The 18,589-nt window shown below is 58.3% G+C and overlaps 2 protein-coding genes across 4 annotated transcripts in view; one reads left to right on the top strand and one right to left on the bottom strand.

Moving 5' to 3' along the window:
- The first annotated feature begins 347 nt into the window (after positions 1-347).
- On the top strand, positions 348-18,007 carry ZNF276 (zinc finger protein 276). The gene is made up of 11 exons (XM_029075049.1): positions 348-507; positions 4,930-5,239; positions 6,516-6,568; positions 6,700-7,152; positions 8,832-8,910; positions 10,841-10,924; positions 13,060-13,170; positions 13,262-13,337; positions 14,365-14,482; positions 16,757-16,856; positions 17,191-18,007. The coding sequence occupies exons 1-11, from the start codon at positions 348-350 to the stop codon at positions 17,477-17,479; spliced, it is 1,833 nt and encodes a 610-aa protein (XP_028930882.1). The 3' UTR covers positions 17,480-18,007.
- FANCA (FA complementation group A) overlaps positions 17,924-18,589 on the bottom strand; it is a 64,319-nt gene continuing 63,653 nt past the window's right edge. For all 3 annotated transcript variants that reach the window (XM_029075048.1, XM_029075046.2, XM_029075047.2), the window contains exon 43: positions 17,924-18,222. In XM_029075048.1, the coding sequence (XP_028930881.1) occupies positions 18,115-18,222 (108 nt within the window). In that variant the 3' untranslated portion in view covers positions 17,924-18,114. The remainder of the gene's footprint in view (positions 18,223-18,589) is intronic.

The following is an 18,589-nucleotide window of genomic DNA, read 5'->3' as shown; positions in this document are numbered from 1 at the left end:
CAGGGTGACCGACTGACGGGATGACTGACGGAGGGAGGGCGGGCGGTCCTGCGTGGGGGCGGCCCGCGGCGAGTCCTCCGGGTCGCTAGGGGCCGCTGCGGGCGGGGAGGGGGGCGGTGTGTGTCCGCGTCCGTCCCGGGCTCGGCGGCGGCGGCGGCGCCGAGTCCTCCGGGCCGGCAGGGGGCGCTGCGGGAGGGGAGGGGGGGCGCCGGGGTGTCCGTCCCGGGCGTTGCGGCGGCGCCGAGTCCTCCGGGCCGGCAGGGGGCGGTGCGTGCGGGGCGGGGCGGGGTGCGGGACGCGGGTTGCGGGTTGCGGGTGCGGGAGCGGCGGCGGGGTCGGGCGGCGCCATGAAGCGGGACCGGCGGGGTCGGTTCCTGTCGCCGGGGGCGAAGCGGGGGCCCGCGGGCGGCGGCGTCGGGCCCGCAGAGGCCGGCGGCGGCGGCGGCGGCGGCGGCCCCGCAGAGGGCGGCGGCGGCGGCGGGACGGAGGACGGCTCGGAGGAGGCAGGTGGGTCGACACTGCGGGACCGCCCCAACCGCCACCTCCTCCGGGAGGCCTTCCGGGACCGGCCCTCCCTTCCCCCCTCTCCCCCTCCCCGCGCATTTCCACCGATGTATTACTCTCTGAATGATAATCACCACGTTCGCATTTGCTAAGCACTTCCTATGTGCAGAGCACCGCTCTGAGCGCCGCGGCGAGGTCCTCACGATCTGTTAAGCATCGATGATCCAGAGAATAAATAATGTTGGCATTTGCTAAGCGCTGACTCGGTGCAGAGCACTCTTCTAAGCGCTGGGGGAGATCCGGGCTCATCACGGGAGGCTCCCAGTTAATCCCCATTTTCCAGACGAGGTCACTGAGGCCCAGAGAAGTGGAGCGACTCGCCCACGGTCACCCAGCTGACGAGGGGCGGAGCCGGGATTCGAACCCATGACCTCTGACTTCCAAGCCCGGGCTCTTGCCACTGAGCCCCGCTGCTTCTCTTCAAAGAGGCGGCGGGGCTCCTCCCCCTCTCCCTTCCCCGCACAACTGTCCTCGTTCGGCCACATTTTTATTCCCCTGTTTGATGGTGGTGGTTGTTCGGCGCTGACTCTGTGCCGAGCACTGTTCTAAGCGCTGGGGGAGACGAGGTGATGAGGTGGCCCCGCGTGGGGCTCCCGGTCTTCATCCCCATTTGACAGATGAGGGGACTGAGGCCCAGAGAAGTGAAGTGACCGGCCCACAGTCACACAGCTGACAGGTGGCAGAGCCGGGATTAAGCCCGTCACTGGGCAGGGACGGTCTCTATCTGTCGCCGAATTGTCCATTCCAAGTGCTTATCACAGTGCTCTGCACATAGGAAGCTCTCGATAAATACTATTGAATGAATGAAAGAGCCCGGGCTTGGGTGTAAGGGGTCAGGGGTTCGAATCCCAGCCCTGCCACCTGTCAGCTGGGTGACGATGGGCGAGTCACTTCACTTCTCTGGGCCTCAGTTCCCTCATCTGGAAAACGGGGATTAACTGTGGGTCTCACATGGGACAACCTGATTCCCCTGTAAATACCCCGGCGCTTAGAAGAGTGCTGGGCACATAGTAAGCGCTTAACGAATACCAACGTTATTATTATTATTGTTTATTTTGATGATGTTGCTGTTTTTGTTCTGTCTTGCCGTCTCCCCCCCCCCCCCCCGTTTAGACCATGAGCCCGTCGTTGGGCAGGGATGGTCTCTATCTGTTGCCCGATTGTCCGTTCCAAGCGCTTAGTCCAGTGCTCTGCACATAGGAAGCGCTCAATAAATACAGTCGAATGAATGGGCAGGGCTGCTCTCTATCTGTCGCCCAGTTGTCCATTCCAAGCGCTTAGTCCAGTGCTCGGCACATAGGAAGCGCTCAATAAATACGATCGAACGTATGGGCAGGGATGGACTCTATCTGTTGCCTAATTGTCATTCATTCAATCAGTACTTTTATCGAGCGCTTACTATGTGCAGAGCACATAGTAATTTGGCGTCGTCCAGTATTATGTGCAGAGCACATAGTAATTGGCATTGGCCACTCCAGGCACTTAGTCCAGTGCTCTGCACATTGTAAGCGTTCAATAAGCACGATCGAATGAATGAAAATGAATGAATGAAACTCACTTCCCTTCTCCATGTCCCCCCTCCGTGTCCCCTCCCCCCAGTAACATGGGGAGGGAGAGTGTGAGCGCCTTGCGCAGGGTCTGGTATCTGCTCAGCCCTGACCCCCCCGCTAGGCTGCGACCCCCCTTCTCGGGCAGGGATCGTCCCTGTCTCTTGGCCAATTCTACTTTCAAAGCGTTTATTACAGTGCTCCGCACACAGTAAGCGCTCCATAAATGCGATTGAATGATGCCTGATCTCCCCCCTCTGGACCGTCACCCTGTTGTGGGCAGAGACTGTCTGTATTCATTGCCGAATTGTACTTTCCAAGTGCTCAGTATGGGATTCTGCACACAGTGATCAATAAATGCGATCGAGTGAATGGATGACGTCTGTCTCCCCGCCTCTAGACCGCGAGCCCGTTGTTGGGCACGGACGGTCTCTCTTTGCTGCCAAATTGTACTTTCCAAGTGCTTAGGACAGTGCTCTGCACACAGTAAGCGCTCAATAAATGCAACTGTACAGTGCTCCGCACACAGTAAGCGCTCAGTAAATGCAGTTGAATAAATGAAGTACTCCTAAAAAAAAATCAGGGGGCTTTGAGCTCCCTCCTGGAAGCTCTTGGGTCAGAGCGCACTTGGTCTTCTTGATCTCTCCAAGCCCCAAGGGATCCCTCACGGCCGCAGGGTCAGGGTAGTTGACCTCATGTTTTTCCTTCCCCGACTGGCGTCCCTCCTCTTGCCTCCCCGGTTTCTTTTCCCGTCACGGGGATCTGGTGGATGCGTCGACTAATCCCTCTGCCCTAGTTCCCCATGTTACCAGTTCACCTCCCGGATCAAGGCCGCCGGTAAACCCGTGGGGCACCTTTAAAACCCTTTTTCCGTGCGCTCTTCGCCTTTTCGCTCAACAGGTAGGAACGGACCCTTGAGTAGATTGTCCAAGGGGCTCAGTGTCACAGGGCGTCTGGACCCCTGATGTTTCTGCTGCCTCCACCCGTAGTTAAATAGGTCCCAGAGCTCCCGCTGAGGAACTTGGAGGATGCCTCAGACGGTCCTCGAGACCCCGATCTCCTCATTTCGATCGGCTCCCGTTTCCCGCCGAATCTAAATCGGTTTGCTGAAAAGTGACGCTACGGTGACTTGAAAACTTGGCCCTCGAGCCCATAATTAATGGAATTGAAGCACGCTGTTCGACGCTTCAGGTAAACAGGCCCGTCAAGACCCTCCGCTGCATTTGCAGGTGCTGGGTGTAACTAAGGAAAGTATTTGTTTGGAAGCAGCCTCTTGGAACTGTGGTCGAACTTGGTTTGCTTCTGAAGGGCCGAAGCGGGGACAGTTAATCGGAGCGGAGGGACAGGCATCTCAGTGGGGTCCGTTTGGTTGGGTTTCGTCTTTTTCCTGGTTGTAAGGAAAAGACTTGCTTACAACCAGGAGAAAGACGAAACCCAACCAAGTCTTTTCCTTCACACTGTTCTCTTCTCCCTGTGGGGCCCAGTTCTGGTCCCCGCTTCCAGCTTCGTCCCCGCTTCCAGCTTTTTCTACCCCAGGCTTCAACCTGGACTTCTTGGCTTTGCCTTGCTCATAAATGAAGCAGAAGTCCTGACTCTCTTTGCACGGTGCCCGGTTCGCACCCTTTTTCCAAAGGGCCCAGGGCCTCGTACGTCAGCCTGGCGGATTAAAAACAGAATTTTGCCGGTATGCAAAATGTCATTCCCCGCCGGCTGGTTCTCGGGCACGGGTAGAGAAATAGAGTAAAATCAATCATCTTGACTCAGGTGGGATTAGTTTAGAAATAAGGTAAGGGGCCGCCTAAGGCAAGGATCTCATCCGTCCTGATTTCATCCCTGCCAGGAAGAGCTGGAAAACAGCAGCGATCCTTGTTTTTTCCATTTGAGGAAACCCGTCCTGCGAAGTTGCGAGGTGTATCGCGGATTTATCTTCGTCCTTTAGGGTGTTTTGATGTTTCACTGCTCCCGACGAGTCCGTCTCCGGTCTCCCCCTTACCCCCGACTCGTATCCGTAGATTCTGCAGTCTTCTGTGGGGCAGGGTCCGGTTCCAATTTGCAGCCGTAAACTTTCTCAGGGCTTGCTACAGTGCTCCGCACAGGGAAAGCTCATAATATACGGTCTTACCACCGCGACGACGTCGTGAAGAGACCGGGCCCACCCGTGGTTCCTGCCAGTTGAGGGTGACCCCACTCCCTCTCCGGAAGCCCGGGCGAAGCCGGGGTGAAGGGGGGGAGGTGACGAGAAGCCGGTCCTTCCGGGGACCCGTCTTGTTCGCCGGCGACCGGGGGAAGTGTTGAAGGCTTGCCGGTTTGGACGCGAGATGGGGAGTCGGGAGACCACGTAGGGATCCTCTGTTTCTGGTCCGCTGTGGGACTCCGGGCGCGGCGGGGGTCCGCTCCAGGCCCCCAAATACTGACCCGGCCCTCCCGCCGCCCCCAACGTCCTGGGCGACGGTGAGGGCACGCGGGGTCCTAAATGCCAACACAAGAAGGGCGCCGTAGAGGTCCAAGGTACCGCGGCGGTCTGTGGGGAAGGGTAGCAGGACATCCGTGCAGCCCCTGCCGTATTACTCGGGTGTGAGAAGTCGGTGCGGTTCGTGTGGCGGAACTGCCTCGGGTCTGGCGGGGCTGGGTGTGGCCGCCCGAGATAATCCTCTGACGCCCGGCGGCCCGCTCGGCTCCACCGGGCCGGGCCGGAACCGACACGTTCTGCGCCCGGGTCGCTCGTGGCCTAAAGAGATCATCCCGAGGCATCTTGTTCACCTCCTTCCCCTCCGTCTCCTCCCCCCCGCCCTCCCATCCCTGTCGTCGTCCCGCGCAGGAACCGGCCGCCCTTTCAGCACGGGATACTGCCGCCTCTGCCACGGCAAGTTTTCCTCCCGGAATCTGCGTCACGCCTTCGGGAAGGTGCCCGCGCCCGGGGAGAGCTCGGAGAGCCAGCGCCGGGTGGAGCGGGTCTTCTTCCTGGACTTCCAGCGCCTGCTGGGGGTGCCGCTGCGCCAGGACCCCGCCCTGCCCCAGTTCGTCTGCAAGACCTGCCACGCCCAGTTCTACAAGTGCCGCAGCGTCCTCAAGACCTTCATCCAGAGGGTCAACGCTTCGCCCGGGGGCCTCCGGAAGCCCCGGGGAAAGTAGGTGGTCCCTCGGGCAGCCGGGGCCCGCTCAGCGTCGGCTCGGGCGGCCGGTCCCGTGGGGCGAGGCGGGCGAGCACCCTCGGCCCCGCTCGCCGCCGGGGCTCCGTAGCGAGGTGGTTCAGCAGCCGCCCGCCGACCCCCGGGCCCCGCCGCCCGGCCCCGTGCCGGCTCCACCCCTCGTCCGCTGGGCGACTTCCCTCTGCCTCACTCTCCTCGCTTGGGAAAATGGGGATTCCATACCGCTTCTCCTCCCGACTTAGACCGTGAGCCCCGTGGGGACGGGGATTGGGTCCGACCCGATTATCCCGTGTTTACCGTGGCGCTTGGCACTTTGTGACTGCTTAACCCACGCCGGGACGATCATCGTTCAGCCGGGTCAGGTCGAGCTCTTCCGGACCCCCCTCAAAACACACGTACCACCGGTTGCGATGACCTGGAACGCCCTCCCTCCTCACACCCGCCAAACAATCACTCTATCCCCCTTTTAAAACCCTACCGAAGGCGCACCTCCTCCAAGAGGCCTTCCCAGACTTAGCCCCCTTTTCCTCTGCTCCCCCTCCCTTCCGTGTCACCTCGATCCACTCATTTTCTCTTCCCCCCCTCTCCCCGACCCACAGCACTTAGGTATATATATGCGCATACAGGTATACGTCCATATATACACAGAAGCGGCGTGGCTCGGTGGAAAGGGCCCGGGCTTGGGAGTCAGAGGTCGTCGGTTCTGATCCCGACTCTGCCACTTGTCAGCTGGGTGACTTTGGGCAAGTTACTTCACTTCTCTGTGCATCAGTGACCTCATCTGTAAAATGGAGGATTAAGACTGTGAGCCCCACGAGGGACAACCTCCTTACCTTGGATCTCCCCCAGCGCTTAGAACAGTGCTTGGCACGTAGTACACGCTTAACAAATACCATTGTTATTATTAGACCGTGAGCCCATCATTGGGCAGGGACGGTCTCCGTCTGTGGCCGAATCGTACATTCCAAGCGCTTAGTACAGTGCTCTGCACATAGTAAGCGCACAGTAAATGCTATGGCGTGATGAATGAATTATATCGATAATTCCGTTCACACCGATGCCTGTTTACTTGTTTCGATTCCTGTCTCCCCGCCACCTCCAGACCGTGGGCCCTCTGTGGTCAGGGATGGTCTCTCCCTATTGCCGAATGGTACTTTGCCAGCGCTTAGTACAGTGCTCTGCACGCATTAAGCGCTCAGTAAATACGATCGAATGGACGAACGAAATGACCTCCGGATGCCGTTTCCGTCTGCAGGGGCAGCAGCGATGATCAGCTAGACTCCGGGCCCAGAGAGGGAGGCCGCCTAGGTAAGTGCGTCTCGCCCGGGCACGCGGGGCGGGTGGGGGCTTCTTCGGGACGGGCCCTCTGGCCCAGGGCCGGGCGTCGGCTTTCCTAACCCCGCCGGGGAACTGCCCCGTCTTCTGTTGGCTTTGCGCAGCGGACCTGATCTCCTCCAGCCCCAAGTGCCTGCACGGCTTGGTGGGGTGGGCGCACGGGCACGCGGCGAACTGCGGGGCGGTGCCCAGCCTCCAGAGCGTGCTGTCCTCGGAGTACCGCGGCATCATCCGGGCCGTGTGGGGCTGCGGCCAAGGCCACGACTACGTCATGAACGCAGACTCCGACTGCAGCTCCTTGCTGCTCGACAGCGCCCTGGCCGTCAAGTGGGAGCGGGAGCGGGGGGCGGCCCGGCGACTCGCCGATAACGGGGAGGCCGGGCCCCCGGGCCCCGCCCCGCCGGACCCCGCGGACACAGGGAGCGGGGCGCCCGCCGGCCCGGAGGACCGGACGCCGCCCGCCAGGGACGCCGCGCAGCTCCCCTCCGACGGCAGCCGCGCGGGACCCGAGCCGAACCCGCCCCCCCGGGCCGGCCCGCCCCCAAGCGGGACTCCAGGTAAGACTCCGGTCTGCTCCGAGGCGCCCCGGGACGTCGCCTGGAAGGTCCTGCTCCGGCGAGCCCGGGCCTTCTCCGTCCCCCCGTTTCTCCCCCCCCGGCCGCTTCCGGAAGCGTCCCGGGGCCGGGGCTGCCGACCGCTCCGCCCCGGTGGATGAACCCGGTCTCGCGAGCGCGTCGGTGGGCGGGTGGGTGGCCGGAAGGGGCCCGGGGTCCCCTCGGACTGGCCGGCCTCTGCAGATTTCGGCCAAGCGGGCGCGGTTCCTTTGGGTCGCCCCCTGGCCCGTTGTCAAGAGCGTGGGCCTGGCCCGGCCTGGGCTCCGATCCCGGCTCTGTTACTTGCCCGCTGGTGTGACTTTGGGCAATTCAGTGCACTTCCCTGGGCCTCAGGTGCCTCATCTGTAAAATGGGGATCAGAGCGCCTCCGTCTCAGACTGTGAGCCCCACGTGGGACAGGGACAGTGCGAACTGCTTATATTGGCTCAGCTCCAGTGCTTAGTAGAGCTTGGCACGTGGAAAGCGCTCGGCGGATGCCGCGGGTATTGTTTTCGATGTCGTCGTCGTCGTTAGTACCCTTCTTCTAGAATCTCCCTTGTAACCAGAACTTTAGATGACAGATTTCCTCTCGAGAGCTTTCTTTCCCAAGCAGTCTTCCATTCCCCCCCACGCTTTGTCCAGGGAGCACAGCCCCATTTCATGGGCTGAATAAATCGAGAGGGGAAAGAATTAGCTCCTTGTGCCTGGAACGTGGGGGAGGAGGAGGGGATTCTTGCTAACGGCTAGCCGCCGCCGGGGTCACCGCACAGGCCCCGGCTAACAGCTTATCCCCTGGTCCTCGGCCAGCCGGCCGGCCCGCCAGTCCGCCCGCCCGGGTGACGCCCAGATGGGACCCGCTTGCTGTCAGGGAGAGAGGGAAATTCAGGCCGATCACATGAATCCCCGACAAGCTCTGAGCCTGGAAAAAGGGAACTGGATCCATCTGCCGGGTTACGCTGAGGTGGAGAGGGAGGCCAGGGAACAAGATTTCGGGGCAGCTGCAGTGGGATCTGGGCCCCGTAGTCATCAATTAAATCAGTCAGGGATATTTGAACGCTTACTGGGTGCAGAGCACTGCGCCGAGCTCCGCGGAGAGCACGTCACAACTGAATTGGTAGACTGGTTCCCTGCCCACGGCGAGCTTACGGTCTGGAGGGGGAAGAACACCGCCAGAAGCCTCTGGCGTGGGGGGAAAGGGTTTTCCAGTTAGGCCGACCCCGGGGTAACCGGGAATGCCGAGCGCTGGGAAGAATGAAGATCGGCTGAGTGGAAGAGTGGTGGACGCGGATCGGTCCAGCGACTCACTGGGAACCAGTCAGAGGGCCCGTTCAGTTGCTAACCCAGTCATTTCATTTCCGTGCAGGGATGCGTGGATACATCTCCAGTGAGGGAAATCTAGACTGTATGGGTCCTGGGGAGTGGGGGTTAGGGGTTGGGGGGCGGGGGAAGAAATCCTTCATCGATGGGTGGGAGGGTCCGGTGAATTATCGGTCCCCAGTTACAGAGTTGATCAGGAGAGGCTGGCAGCACGTCCTGGCGTTGCCCCTAGGGCGGGAGGGATTGTGCCCCCTTGACAGCCTCTGCCGCCGCATGCTCGCTCGGTGGTGCTCACGCGCTTTTTCTTTTCTTCTTTTGTTTCCCAGGGCATTTGAGTGGGAAGCAGGTTCCATCGTCGATCTTGGATGATCGGGTAAAAGACGAGTTCAGTGACCTTTCTGAGGGGTGAGAGAAGAGTGGGTTTAAGTAGCTTAACGTTTCTTCTTCGCACCCAAGCCCAGCCAGCCCTCTAAGACTGGAAGCCCAGAGCCGCGCTCCGTAGCCCTCCCCGCCGTCCCCCCCCCCCGAACCGACCCCGGGCTCCCCGATGCCCGGAAGGTGGAGATGGGATTGGAACTCTGAACTCACCGAGGGGCGGTTTGGGCTGGGAATCGCGTCGTGGGGAAATCCTGGGGTAGAAGCGGGGTGGCCTATTGGAAAGAGTGTTGGCCTGGGGGTCAGAAGTCCTGGGTTCTGATCCCAGCTCCATCATTTGGTCATCATCATCATTTGTAGGATTTATGGAGCACTTACCATGTGCAAAGCACTGTTCTAAGTGCTTGGGAGAGTAACACAAGAGTTGGTATCCACGTTCCCTCCCCCCAGTGAGTTTCCAGTCTAGAGGGGGAGAGAGACACTAATAGAAACGTGACCTAGGGCAAGTCACTTATCTTCTCTTAGCCTCAGTTGCCTCATTTAGAAAGTGGGGACTCGACACTTGTTTTTCTCTCTACTTAGACGGCGAGCCCCATGTGGGGCAGGGACTGGGTCCGACCTGATTGACTTGTATCTACCCCGGCGCTTAGAACGGTGCTTGACACGTACCGAGTGCTTAACGAATGCCATTACCGTTATCATTATTACTTCCCTTGGTCGACACGAAGCTGGGAGCCTGACTGGCTTGGGTTTTTACCTCGGGAGGACCTCCGGGGGCCGTTGGGCCCAAGCCTCGACTTGGGAGCCCAGCTCGTTGAACAGTTTTTTCTTGTGGCTGGGTCCCCTCCGTTAAATTGGCCCACGTGAGCCAGCCCCACGGAACGGCGGAAGCCACTGCCGTGCCTCCTCCTGCCTCGGGGATTGACCCGAGGTCCCGGCGTCGCTCTGAATCCGGGCGCCGACACTGTCAGGCGAAAGAGGAGGAAGCCGACTTCGGACCCCTGCTTAGAGAGAGAGGAAACCCCCCTTTTGATCGATCGCTCGGCCGACCCAGTTGTAGAAGTGATGGGAGGTGATAAGAGGCCCCCTGTAATGGTGGGAGGAGTGTGGGGCGTCTCCTTGGGGTTAGAGGAATCGAGAGATGGAGCTGCAGGTTCCGTGGAGAGACCCGAGGAACCCAGGGCATTTCTGGGCCTCCGACTGGAGGTGGCGGGGTGGGGCGGGTAGTCCCACGCGTTGCTTTTCGGTTCTCTTGCGGCAACAGCACTCCTGACCTCAGTAACCAAGCCTGGGCCTTTCTCTAGCCCTCCAGTCCTTAAACTTCCCGTCTTACCTGGATACGCTTCAACACTTCGAGGTTCAGTGCGTTTCAGGCGAGGGTCACGGATCAACGGCCTCATTCTGGCCTTGTAATTCGAAGCCTCGGACTGTAACCCAGTTAAAACAAAATCTGCCCTAGCTGGGCTCCGAGAACCCATTCGATTGATGCAGAAGGCCCGGTACCCTGAAATTCCTGGCACCGTCGGCTCCCCGTGACCGATCGTAGAAACTTTTAAGAACAGGGTCCGCCCGCTTCGTCGGGTTCCAGACCCCGGCTCCCTGAAAGAGCCGCCCATCGAGCCCTCGGGCGCCGTGGCTTCCGGGCGGTCTCCGGCCGGCCGTGTAACGGCGGGTCGGGGGCGGGGGGGATGTTTTCATTCCCGCCCTCGGGCACCGATTCTTGGACCCGAACCTCTCAGCGGTTTCCACCTTACGATCGCCAGTACGGGCCTATTCCCTCTGGGTAACTACTTGCTGGTCTCTCTGTGTGAATGGGCTGGAAGTCTTCATGCCCCTGGCCTATTTCAGTTTTCCTCCCAGTGGTGAAGAAGGGCAGGGTCTGGGCTGAGGCCTGCATCTGGCTGGAAGCCGGGATTTTCCACGGCGAATGCTTTGCTAAAGGAGCTCTCCTCTTTCCTAGAGACTTCTTGACTGAGGACGAAAACGACGAGAAGAGGAACGCCCAGTCCTCGGATGAGTCCTTTGAGCCTTATCCAGAAAAGAAGTAAGGGGTTTGTGTTCGGGTATCAAGTCGGGGCAGCATCCTGGCTGTGGCCGTAATTACCCCCATTCCCCCCTTTTCCCCAGAACACACACACACTCACTCTGTCACCTTGAGAACCCTCCTCTGGCGTGGTTTCCAAAGGTCCAGTAAGTCGTGTGTATGCTACTGGGAGAAGTTGGGGACGGCGTGCCTCCGGGTGTACGACTCTGGTTTCTGCCTTTCCCGGTACCCGTGTCGCCGTGGGACTGCTTTGGGCTAAAGACACCCTCCCGTTGCCCTTAGCCTCTCCTCCCTGGAGGGTGCCAAAAGCCACTCCTAATACAGAGAAAGCCCTGATCCCTACTGTGGTAGTAAGGAGACTGGGGCAAAACCCGCCAGGTGAAAAAAAACCCTAAAGAGTGTCAGAGTGGGAATTGCTTGCCGATCATAGCGTTGATGGAGATTTTGCGCATTCTCCGAGGAGAGTAGAAAGGTGACGACAGGAGGGTTGGAGAGGAGGAGAAGAAATTGGTGAGTGGATAAGGGGCAGACCGGGATTAGGGCGGGGCAGAGCAGAGAAGGGGAAAGGCAGGACTAGGTTACGGAAGACGGTGACAGGGTAGCGAGGTCTTTTCTGCTAGGTTGCCATTGGCGGACCGTTCCTCGTGGCTTTCCCACAAGACCCGAGGCCAGCTCGTGGAGGGACCTTAAGTGGACAGAGACTCCTGCGGGCTCCCCCGACTGCTCGGGGGAATTGTCGTTTTCAGAACGACTGCGGCCTCCTAGGGCGTCCTCCGGTGAAGGCTCGACTCAGCCCGATTGCCAAACGGCAACACCGAGCAAGGTGGCTCCTCTCCTGTCGCCCAGTGGCCCGCACCTGGCACTCTGCTCCTCTGTAGCAGGGAGCGGGCCTCCACAGTCCGAGGGAACACTTTGATCTCGGTGGACTCCGTGACCTCTGCTGTCAGACGGAAAGGGCACGGGTTCCGGGTCCCGGCTCTTGCCTCTGGCCTGCTGTGTGACCTCGGGCAGGTGACTCAACCTCACCGAGTCGCCATTTCCTCATCGGTCAAATGGGGAAGAACAACCCCTGCCTTTCGGGGTTGTGATGAAACTAGAACGAGAATACCGGTGGGAGAACGCTGTGGGAGAGTGCAGGCATTTTACGAATTCCAGATGGTGGTAGTCTGCCCGGACCTCCAGGGGCCGTCGCCGCCCACTCGCGTTAATGTCCAAGCGAGGTGGTTGTCCAGATCAGTCCGATGGGTGAGCGTGTGCTGACCGGGTGACCGCAGCTGCCCGATGCTCTGGTTTCAGAGCCAGCGTCGTTGAGAACGGCACAGATGTCCAGGGGCCCCTCCTCGCTCAGCAAAGAAAAATCGCCCTGGGGACCCTCCTGCATTAAACCAGGGAAGCTAAAGAAACTTCCCTTCGAATATCGGGGAGCAAAATATAAAGCTTATGTAATCACTGCCCCCACAACCAAAAAATGGAGTCCTGCAGACCAATACTTAAACCCGCCCACTAGCCCGTAGACTTTCCTCACTCTGTCACGTTTTTTTCCCACGTCACGGAGGCTCGGGCTGCTTCATTGAAAGTGGGAAACGAGAAATCTAAATTGTTTAGAGGGGAGGGAAAGAGCTATGCCCAGATATGGTTCTTCAGATCTCTAGTGGAAAAATTAGAAGTTACCGCCACTCTGATCATTCATTTAGTCGTATTTATCGAGCACTTATTATGTGCAGAGCTCTGTTCTGAACGCTTGGAAGGTACAACTCGGCAACAGATAGAGACAATCCCAGCCCAACAGCGGGCTCATCAGACTCAGCACATGAAAAAGGAACAAAGATGGGGACCCTTGTCTTTCTACTTTTTTGTAATTTCTCACACTACTTGCCGCAGTTCTCTGTGGGCAGCGAGTGCCCAGGAAATAAAACCGAATGGGAAGGTTCTAGGAGAGAGTCCAGACATTGTGATAGGAAATCTCGGGGGGAGGGGAGAGTGGCGGGGCTGAATGAGGTTAGAAAGTACCCAGCCTAATTTAAGAATCAAGGCGAAAAGTTTGCGGATAAGATGTTAACAGAAAATGGGCAAAACTTGAAATGCCAAATCAAACTCCGTAGCAAGGTTAATATCTCAATTTTTCTCTGCTTCAGAGTGTCTGCTAAGAAGAGCGAAAGCAAAGAAGCCAAGAAGTCAGATGGACCCAAAATTCGCAAGAAGCCAGGACCCAAACCGGGCTGGAAAAAGAAGATCAAATGTGAAAGGTTGGCAGGCAGAGGGGATGTGAACAGCGGTGTGATGGCTGCACACAACTGTGGGAAAGGGGCTGACACCTGTAATTTCTCCAAATTGCAGGGAAGAGCTACCCACCATTTACAAGTGTCCTTACCAGGGTTGCACGGCTGTATATCGAGGGGCAGATGGCATGAAGGTAAGGAGAGCGTTGTCTTTGGTTTTTTCACGGGGGGTTTATTAAAGAGCCCCCCGCCGGGGGTAGGCAGTGTTGGGGGAGCCCCGCGAGGGTCAGGTTTTCCCGGCCTCGCCCTCCTGCCCCGGTTCCTCTTGCGGCCCGGACTTAACCTGAGCTCCAAGGACTCTGGCTCCCACATCGGGAATGTGTGTCGGTAACCGGATTCATTCATTTAATCATATTTACTGTGTGCGGAGCACTTGAGAAAGTACAACAGTAAACCGACGCATTCCCTGCCCACAACAATCTCAGGGTCTAGAGGATAGGCGTAGCGATCCCGGTGGATGGTTGGGAAGTATAATTTTGGCAACCAGAGCCCAATATCTGTGAAGTAGTCGTGGCTGCACTTGAGCTTCTGTGATGTGGTGAGCCCCCCGTTCTACCCGTGCCCCTCGCTACATCTCAGAAGGGGGAGCCTGTGCAATTCCTCTGGGGGCCCAGTGTTCCCAGAACCTTCCAGGCCAATCCAGGGATTGGTTTGGACCTTTTCAGTGGGAGCAGTACCAGAGGTGCGGTAGGGGGAGGGAATGCTAAGCGCTGGGATGACCAGAGCCAGTATGCAGACAAAGGCAAAAACGGGAATCCACACTCAGAGAACAGGGAGAAACCACGAAGCCCCATCCATCGCTGGATCATTTAGAAGACATTTAGATCCTGGAAGATCTCTGAGAAGTCGTGGAGATTATTGAGAGATGATTCGGTTACGGTCCAAAGAGCAAGCCCCAGATAGAGGATCGTCTCACGCCACTAGCAACCACGACTTTTACGCCGAATGGTCAGCTTCTCCTTACAGATTAGACAGCTGAAATCAATCAGTGGTATTTATTGGACGCTTACCGCGTGCCGAGCACCGTACTGAGCGCTCGGGAGAGTCCAGGACAACAGAGTTAGCAGACACGTTCCCTGCCCGCAACGGGAGGGGGAAGCGTTAGGGCCAGCCGTGGGGATCCACCCACCGTTGAGGCTTCCGTCGCCTTTCTCCTTGTAGAAACACATAAAGGAGCATCACGAGGAGGTACGAGAGAGGCCCTGCCCACACCCTGGCTGTAACAAGGTGTTCATGATAGACCGCTACCTACAGCGCCATGTGAAACTCATTCACACAGGTAAGCTAGGCCTTGCCCCGAACCTTTTATTCGACCCATCCGTGACGGAATCCGTCTCGGCATAACTCCTAAGACACGGATTCAGCTTTCAGTATGGGTCTTGTTCAGATAAAGGAGTGAGAGCCGTCAAATATTAAGCTCTTGCTCCTCGCAAAGCACTGTGCTTAGCACTCTGAGGTATAGTCACAGCCTAAGAATGAAGAGGGAGGGACGTGGCAACAGACACAAAGGACGACGGAGACGCTAAAATACGAGAGGCAAGGATGACGACAGACACAAAAGGAGCAGCTGGATTTCAGGCTCCCCGTGGCTCAGCCCAACGGCGTCTACGGCGATGACCTTTCCAACCTTTCTAAAAGTTGAGACGGTCGCACGGGCCGGTGGGAGGCCCGGGGATAACGATGGTGTTCATTAAGCGCTTACTCTGTGCCAAGCACCGTTCTGAACACTGGGGTAGATACGAGGTAATCGGGTTGTCCCACCTGGGGCTCAAAGGCTTCATCCCCATTTTACAGATGAGGTCACCGAGGCCCAGAGAAGTGAAGTGACTCGCCCAAAGTCACACAGCTGACTAGAGGCAGAGGCGGGATGAGAACTCACGACCTCTGACTCTCAAGCCCGTGCTCTTTCCACTGAGCCACGCCGCTTCTCCCCACTGATTGTACATCAGCCTTTCTCGGGCGGTTGGGCTCTGGAGGTTGACTGTGAGGGGAGCGGAGGAAGATGGTTTCTACTTCTGCCGCCGCTGTTTGACGCCTTCCAGGGCCGGAGGGGGAGTTGAAGCCTGGCAGCCGTTAAATAACGTGCTTGGGTTGTTTCCTTTTATTGTCGTGAACTCAGATTGAGGTGGAGGGCGTGATGGGGGCTTCTCCCTGCCCCTCTCAGGAAGGAGGGTGACTGGCTGCAGGAACCTCTTGGACCGAGCTCTAGAGCATGGGCTTGGGAGTCCGAGGTCATGGGTTCTAATCCCGGCTCCGCCACTTGTCAGCTGTGACCCTGGGCAAGTCACTGCACTTCCCTGGGCCTCAGTGACCTCATCTGTAAAATGGGGATGAAGACCGTAAGTAAGCCCTACGTGGGACAACCTGATTACCTCGTATCTACCTCAGCGCTTAGAAGAGTGCTCGGCACATAGTAAGTGCTGAACAGATACCAGCGTTATTATTATTATTCCATGCCGAGTGGGGATGAGGTGCTCCAACTGTTTTGCACGAGCCCACCTTCTCAGGCGCGTACGTGGGTGTCTGCCTCTCGTCCGTCTCCGTGTCCGCCTCGGGTTATTTAAAGGGTGTTTATTAAGCACTGTGTGCCAGCCACTCTACTAAGGCTGGGACAGACACGAGACGATCGGGTTGGACACAGTCCGTGTCCCACATGGGACTCACAGTCTTAAGCCCCATTTTACAGATGAGGTGACCGAGGCACAGAGAAGTACCTCGTGGATAGAGCACGGGCCTGGGAGTCAGACGGACCTGGCTGCCAATCCCGGCTCTGCCACTCGTCTGCTGTGTGACCGGGAGCAAGACACTTCACTCCCGTGCCTCGGTAACCTTAAACTTTAAAATGGGGATCAAGATTGCGAGCCCCGTTTGTATCCATCCCGGTGCTTAGAACAGTGCCCGGCACAGAGTAAGCGTTCCCGGCTCGGCCACTTGTCAGCTGTGTGACTGTGGGCGAGTCACCTCACTTCTCTGTGCCTCAGTTACCTCATCTGTAAAATGGGGATTAAGACTGTGAGCCCCACGGGGGACAACCTGATTACCCTGTATCCACCCCAGCGCTTAGAACAGTGCTCTGCACATAGTAAGCGCGTAACAAATGCCAACATTATTTAACAAGTGCCTCTATTATTATTATTATTATTACTTGCCCAAGGTCACGCAGCAGACGAATGGGTGGAACCAGGATTTCACCCCAGGTTCTCCGGTTCCCAAGCCTGTGCTCTTACCACTCGGCCATGCTGCTTTTTGCCTTTTGAAATGCAGGCGGCCTGCTTTGGCGGAACTTTTCTTTCCACGGGAAACGAGGGCTCGTAGATGAGGGCTACGTTGATTAAACGCCCGCGGCTGTGCTGCCGATCGGGCTTTGTCCATCAGACCCCCTGCCGTGGCGGCTGGCCTACCCAAAGCAGCGTTGTCTGAAACGCTCTCTCCCAGTGGCGTTTAAGGGGGCCGGACACTGGGATGGAAACCGTAACGGTCGTCCGTCTGGGTCGGTCGAACTCTCAGAAGGAAAATGAATTTCCACCTCGCACCCTTTTCTCCCTTCTCGCAGAGGTACGAAATTATATCTGTGATGAGTGCGGACAGACGTTCAAACAGCGGAAACATCTTTCGGTTCACCAGATGCGCCACTCAGGAGCAAAACCCCTCCAGTGAGTTCTACCTGGCCCACTCTAAGGGGAGACTTACGCTGACGTAAAATTAGCTTTGGTTCTTCCAAAAAAAAAAAAAACAAAAAAAAAAACCGGCTGGGGAGGTTGGGAGGGGACCGCACCTCATTTACCCCTCTGCAGGGGAGGTGTCAGCGCCCGTCTCGTGCTCTCGTGACGCTCATCTGGCACCAAACCTGACGCGCGGGTGGTTTGATCCTAGCGCGACCTTCGTGCCTGTGGCCGAAACGGCAGCCGGGGGCACGTGACTTCCTGAAGATCCGTGCTGGGACTCTGCCCTCGTTGAATGTCCTTCTCTCCCTTTGCCCCCTCTCAGATGTGAAATCTGTGGGTTCCAGTGCAGGCAGCGAGCGTCGCTGAAGTACCACATGACCAAGCACAAAGCGGAGACGGAACTGGAATTTGCCTGTGACCAGTGCGGGCGGCGCTTCGAGAAGGCCCATAACCTGAACGTCCACATGTCCATGGTGCACCCCCTGACCCAGAACCAGGACAGAGCCAGACCGCCGGAGAGCGAGCAGGCCCCCGACCTACCGCCCCCCTCAGGGACCACGGAGAGCCTGGCAGTCAAACCGGAACTGATCGCGCAGCGGGAACCCACCTGAAAGCCCGGAAGGCGGGGGAGAGGTGCGGTCGATTGGCCTCGTACAGACCAGGTGTTCAGATGGGGTTTTTAAATGACTTTCTCGTAGTTCTTCGAACGGACCGCGGCGACCGCTTCGGCTTGCTCAGACAAAAAGCTTACCGGGCTGTAATTCTCTCGCCTCCCCCCTCCTTCCGGTCCCCGTGCGTGTGTTTGACGCAGCGGCGTCTTACGAGATGGCATCGTTCTCAGCGGTGGGATGGGCGGAGGCGTCCGTCCGCGTGCTGCCCTCCTCCCCTGCCCCTGTTCCTGCCCCTGCCCCGGGTCGGTAGGAAGTAGGTTCTCCCCGCACATCTAACTTCCGCCGCTCCTCGGGCTCGTTCTCTAGCTCCCCCGTATGGCAGTGGTTTGTTTTCCTGGGGAGAGCCGAACGGCTCATTTTAAATAATTGATCTCCTTCCACCCCTCCGAGCAAAAGATATTTGTAATCCACTTTTTAGTGTAACGAGAGCTCCAGAGTTATGCTTTAAAATAAATTATTTACAAAGTAGCCTGGGCCGCCGAGCCGCGGCGTTCCGCTTTTCTCCGGCCTGCCCCCCGGAGAGGCCGCGGGCTGGGCTGGGGTCGCAGAACCGGTCCCGGGAGCCTGGGGGTCGATCAGAAGAGCAACGGTTCACCGTATAAGTCCGCGTCTTCAGGAGGCTGCTGGCCGCTCGCAAGGGCAGCTTTCATCTCCGGGTCACAGTCCTCACAGGTGGCCAGTAACTGCAAGAGAAAAGGGAGGTTCCGCCGCCCACCGACGGTGACCGGCGAGACGCGGCTCTCGGCCGCCTCGGGGTGCACGTTTCTAAACCCTCCGCCTGGTCACGGAACCGTCTTCCCACAGCCCCGTGCCCATGGGAGAGGCCAACAGCTTATTGCCGCTTGCCTTGAATATCCAATAGCTCATCTGGGGGCAGGGAACGTGTCTACCGACTCTGTGGGAGAAGCAGCGTGGCTCAGCGGAAAGAGCCCGGGCTTGGGAGTCGGAGGTCGTGGGTGTGTGACTGTGGGCACGTCACTTAACTTCTCTGTGCCTCAGTGACCTCATCTGTAAAATGGGGATGAAGCCTGTGAACCCCATGTGGGACGA

The sequence above is a fragment of the Ornithorhynchus anatinus genome, chromosome 11 (genome assembly GCF_004115215.2).
Source record: "Ornithorhynchus anatinus isolate Pmale09 chromosome 11, mOrnAna1.pri.v4, whole genome shotgun sequence".
In the NCBI taxonomy this organism is placed as follows: domain Eukaryota; kingdom Metazoa; phylum Chordata; class Mammalia; order Monotremata; family Ornithorhynchidae; genus Ornithorhynchus; species Ornithorhynchus anatinus.
The sequence above is the reverse complement of the archived record's forward strand: the minus strand, read 5'-3'. Positions and strand labels throughout refer to the sequence as shown.

What these genes read in the sequence shown, in the direction of transcription:
- ZNF276 (XM_029075049.1), top strand. Translation starts at nt 348, where the DNA reads ATGAAGCGGGACCGGCGGGGTCGGTTCCTGTCGCCGGGGGCGAAGCGG. An exon ending in GGACGGCTCGGAGGAGGCAG is followed by an intron (nt 508 to 4,929) that starts GTGGGTCGACAC and finishes CGTCCCGCGCAG; the next exon opens with GAACCGGCCGCCCTTTCAGC. An exon ending in TCAGGAGCAAAACCCCTCCA is followed by an intron (nt 16,857 to 17,190) that starts GTGAGTTCTACC and finishes GCCCCCTCTCAG; the next exon opens with ATGTGAAATCTGTGGGTTCC.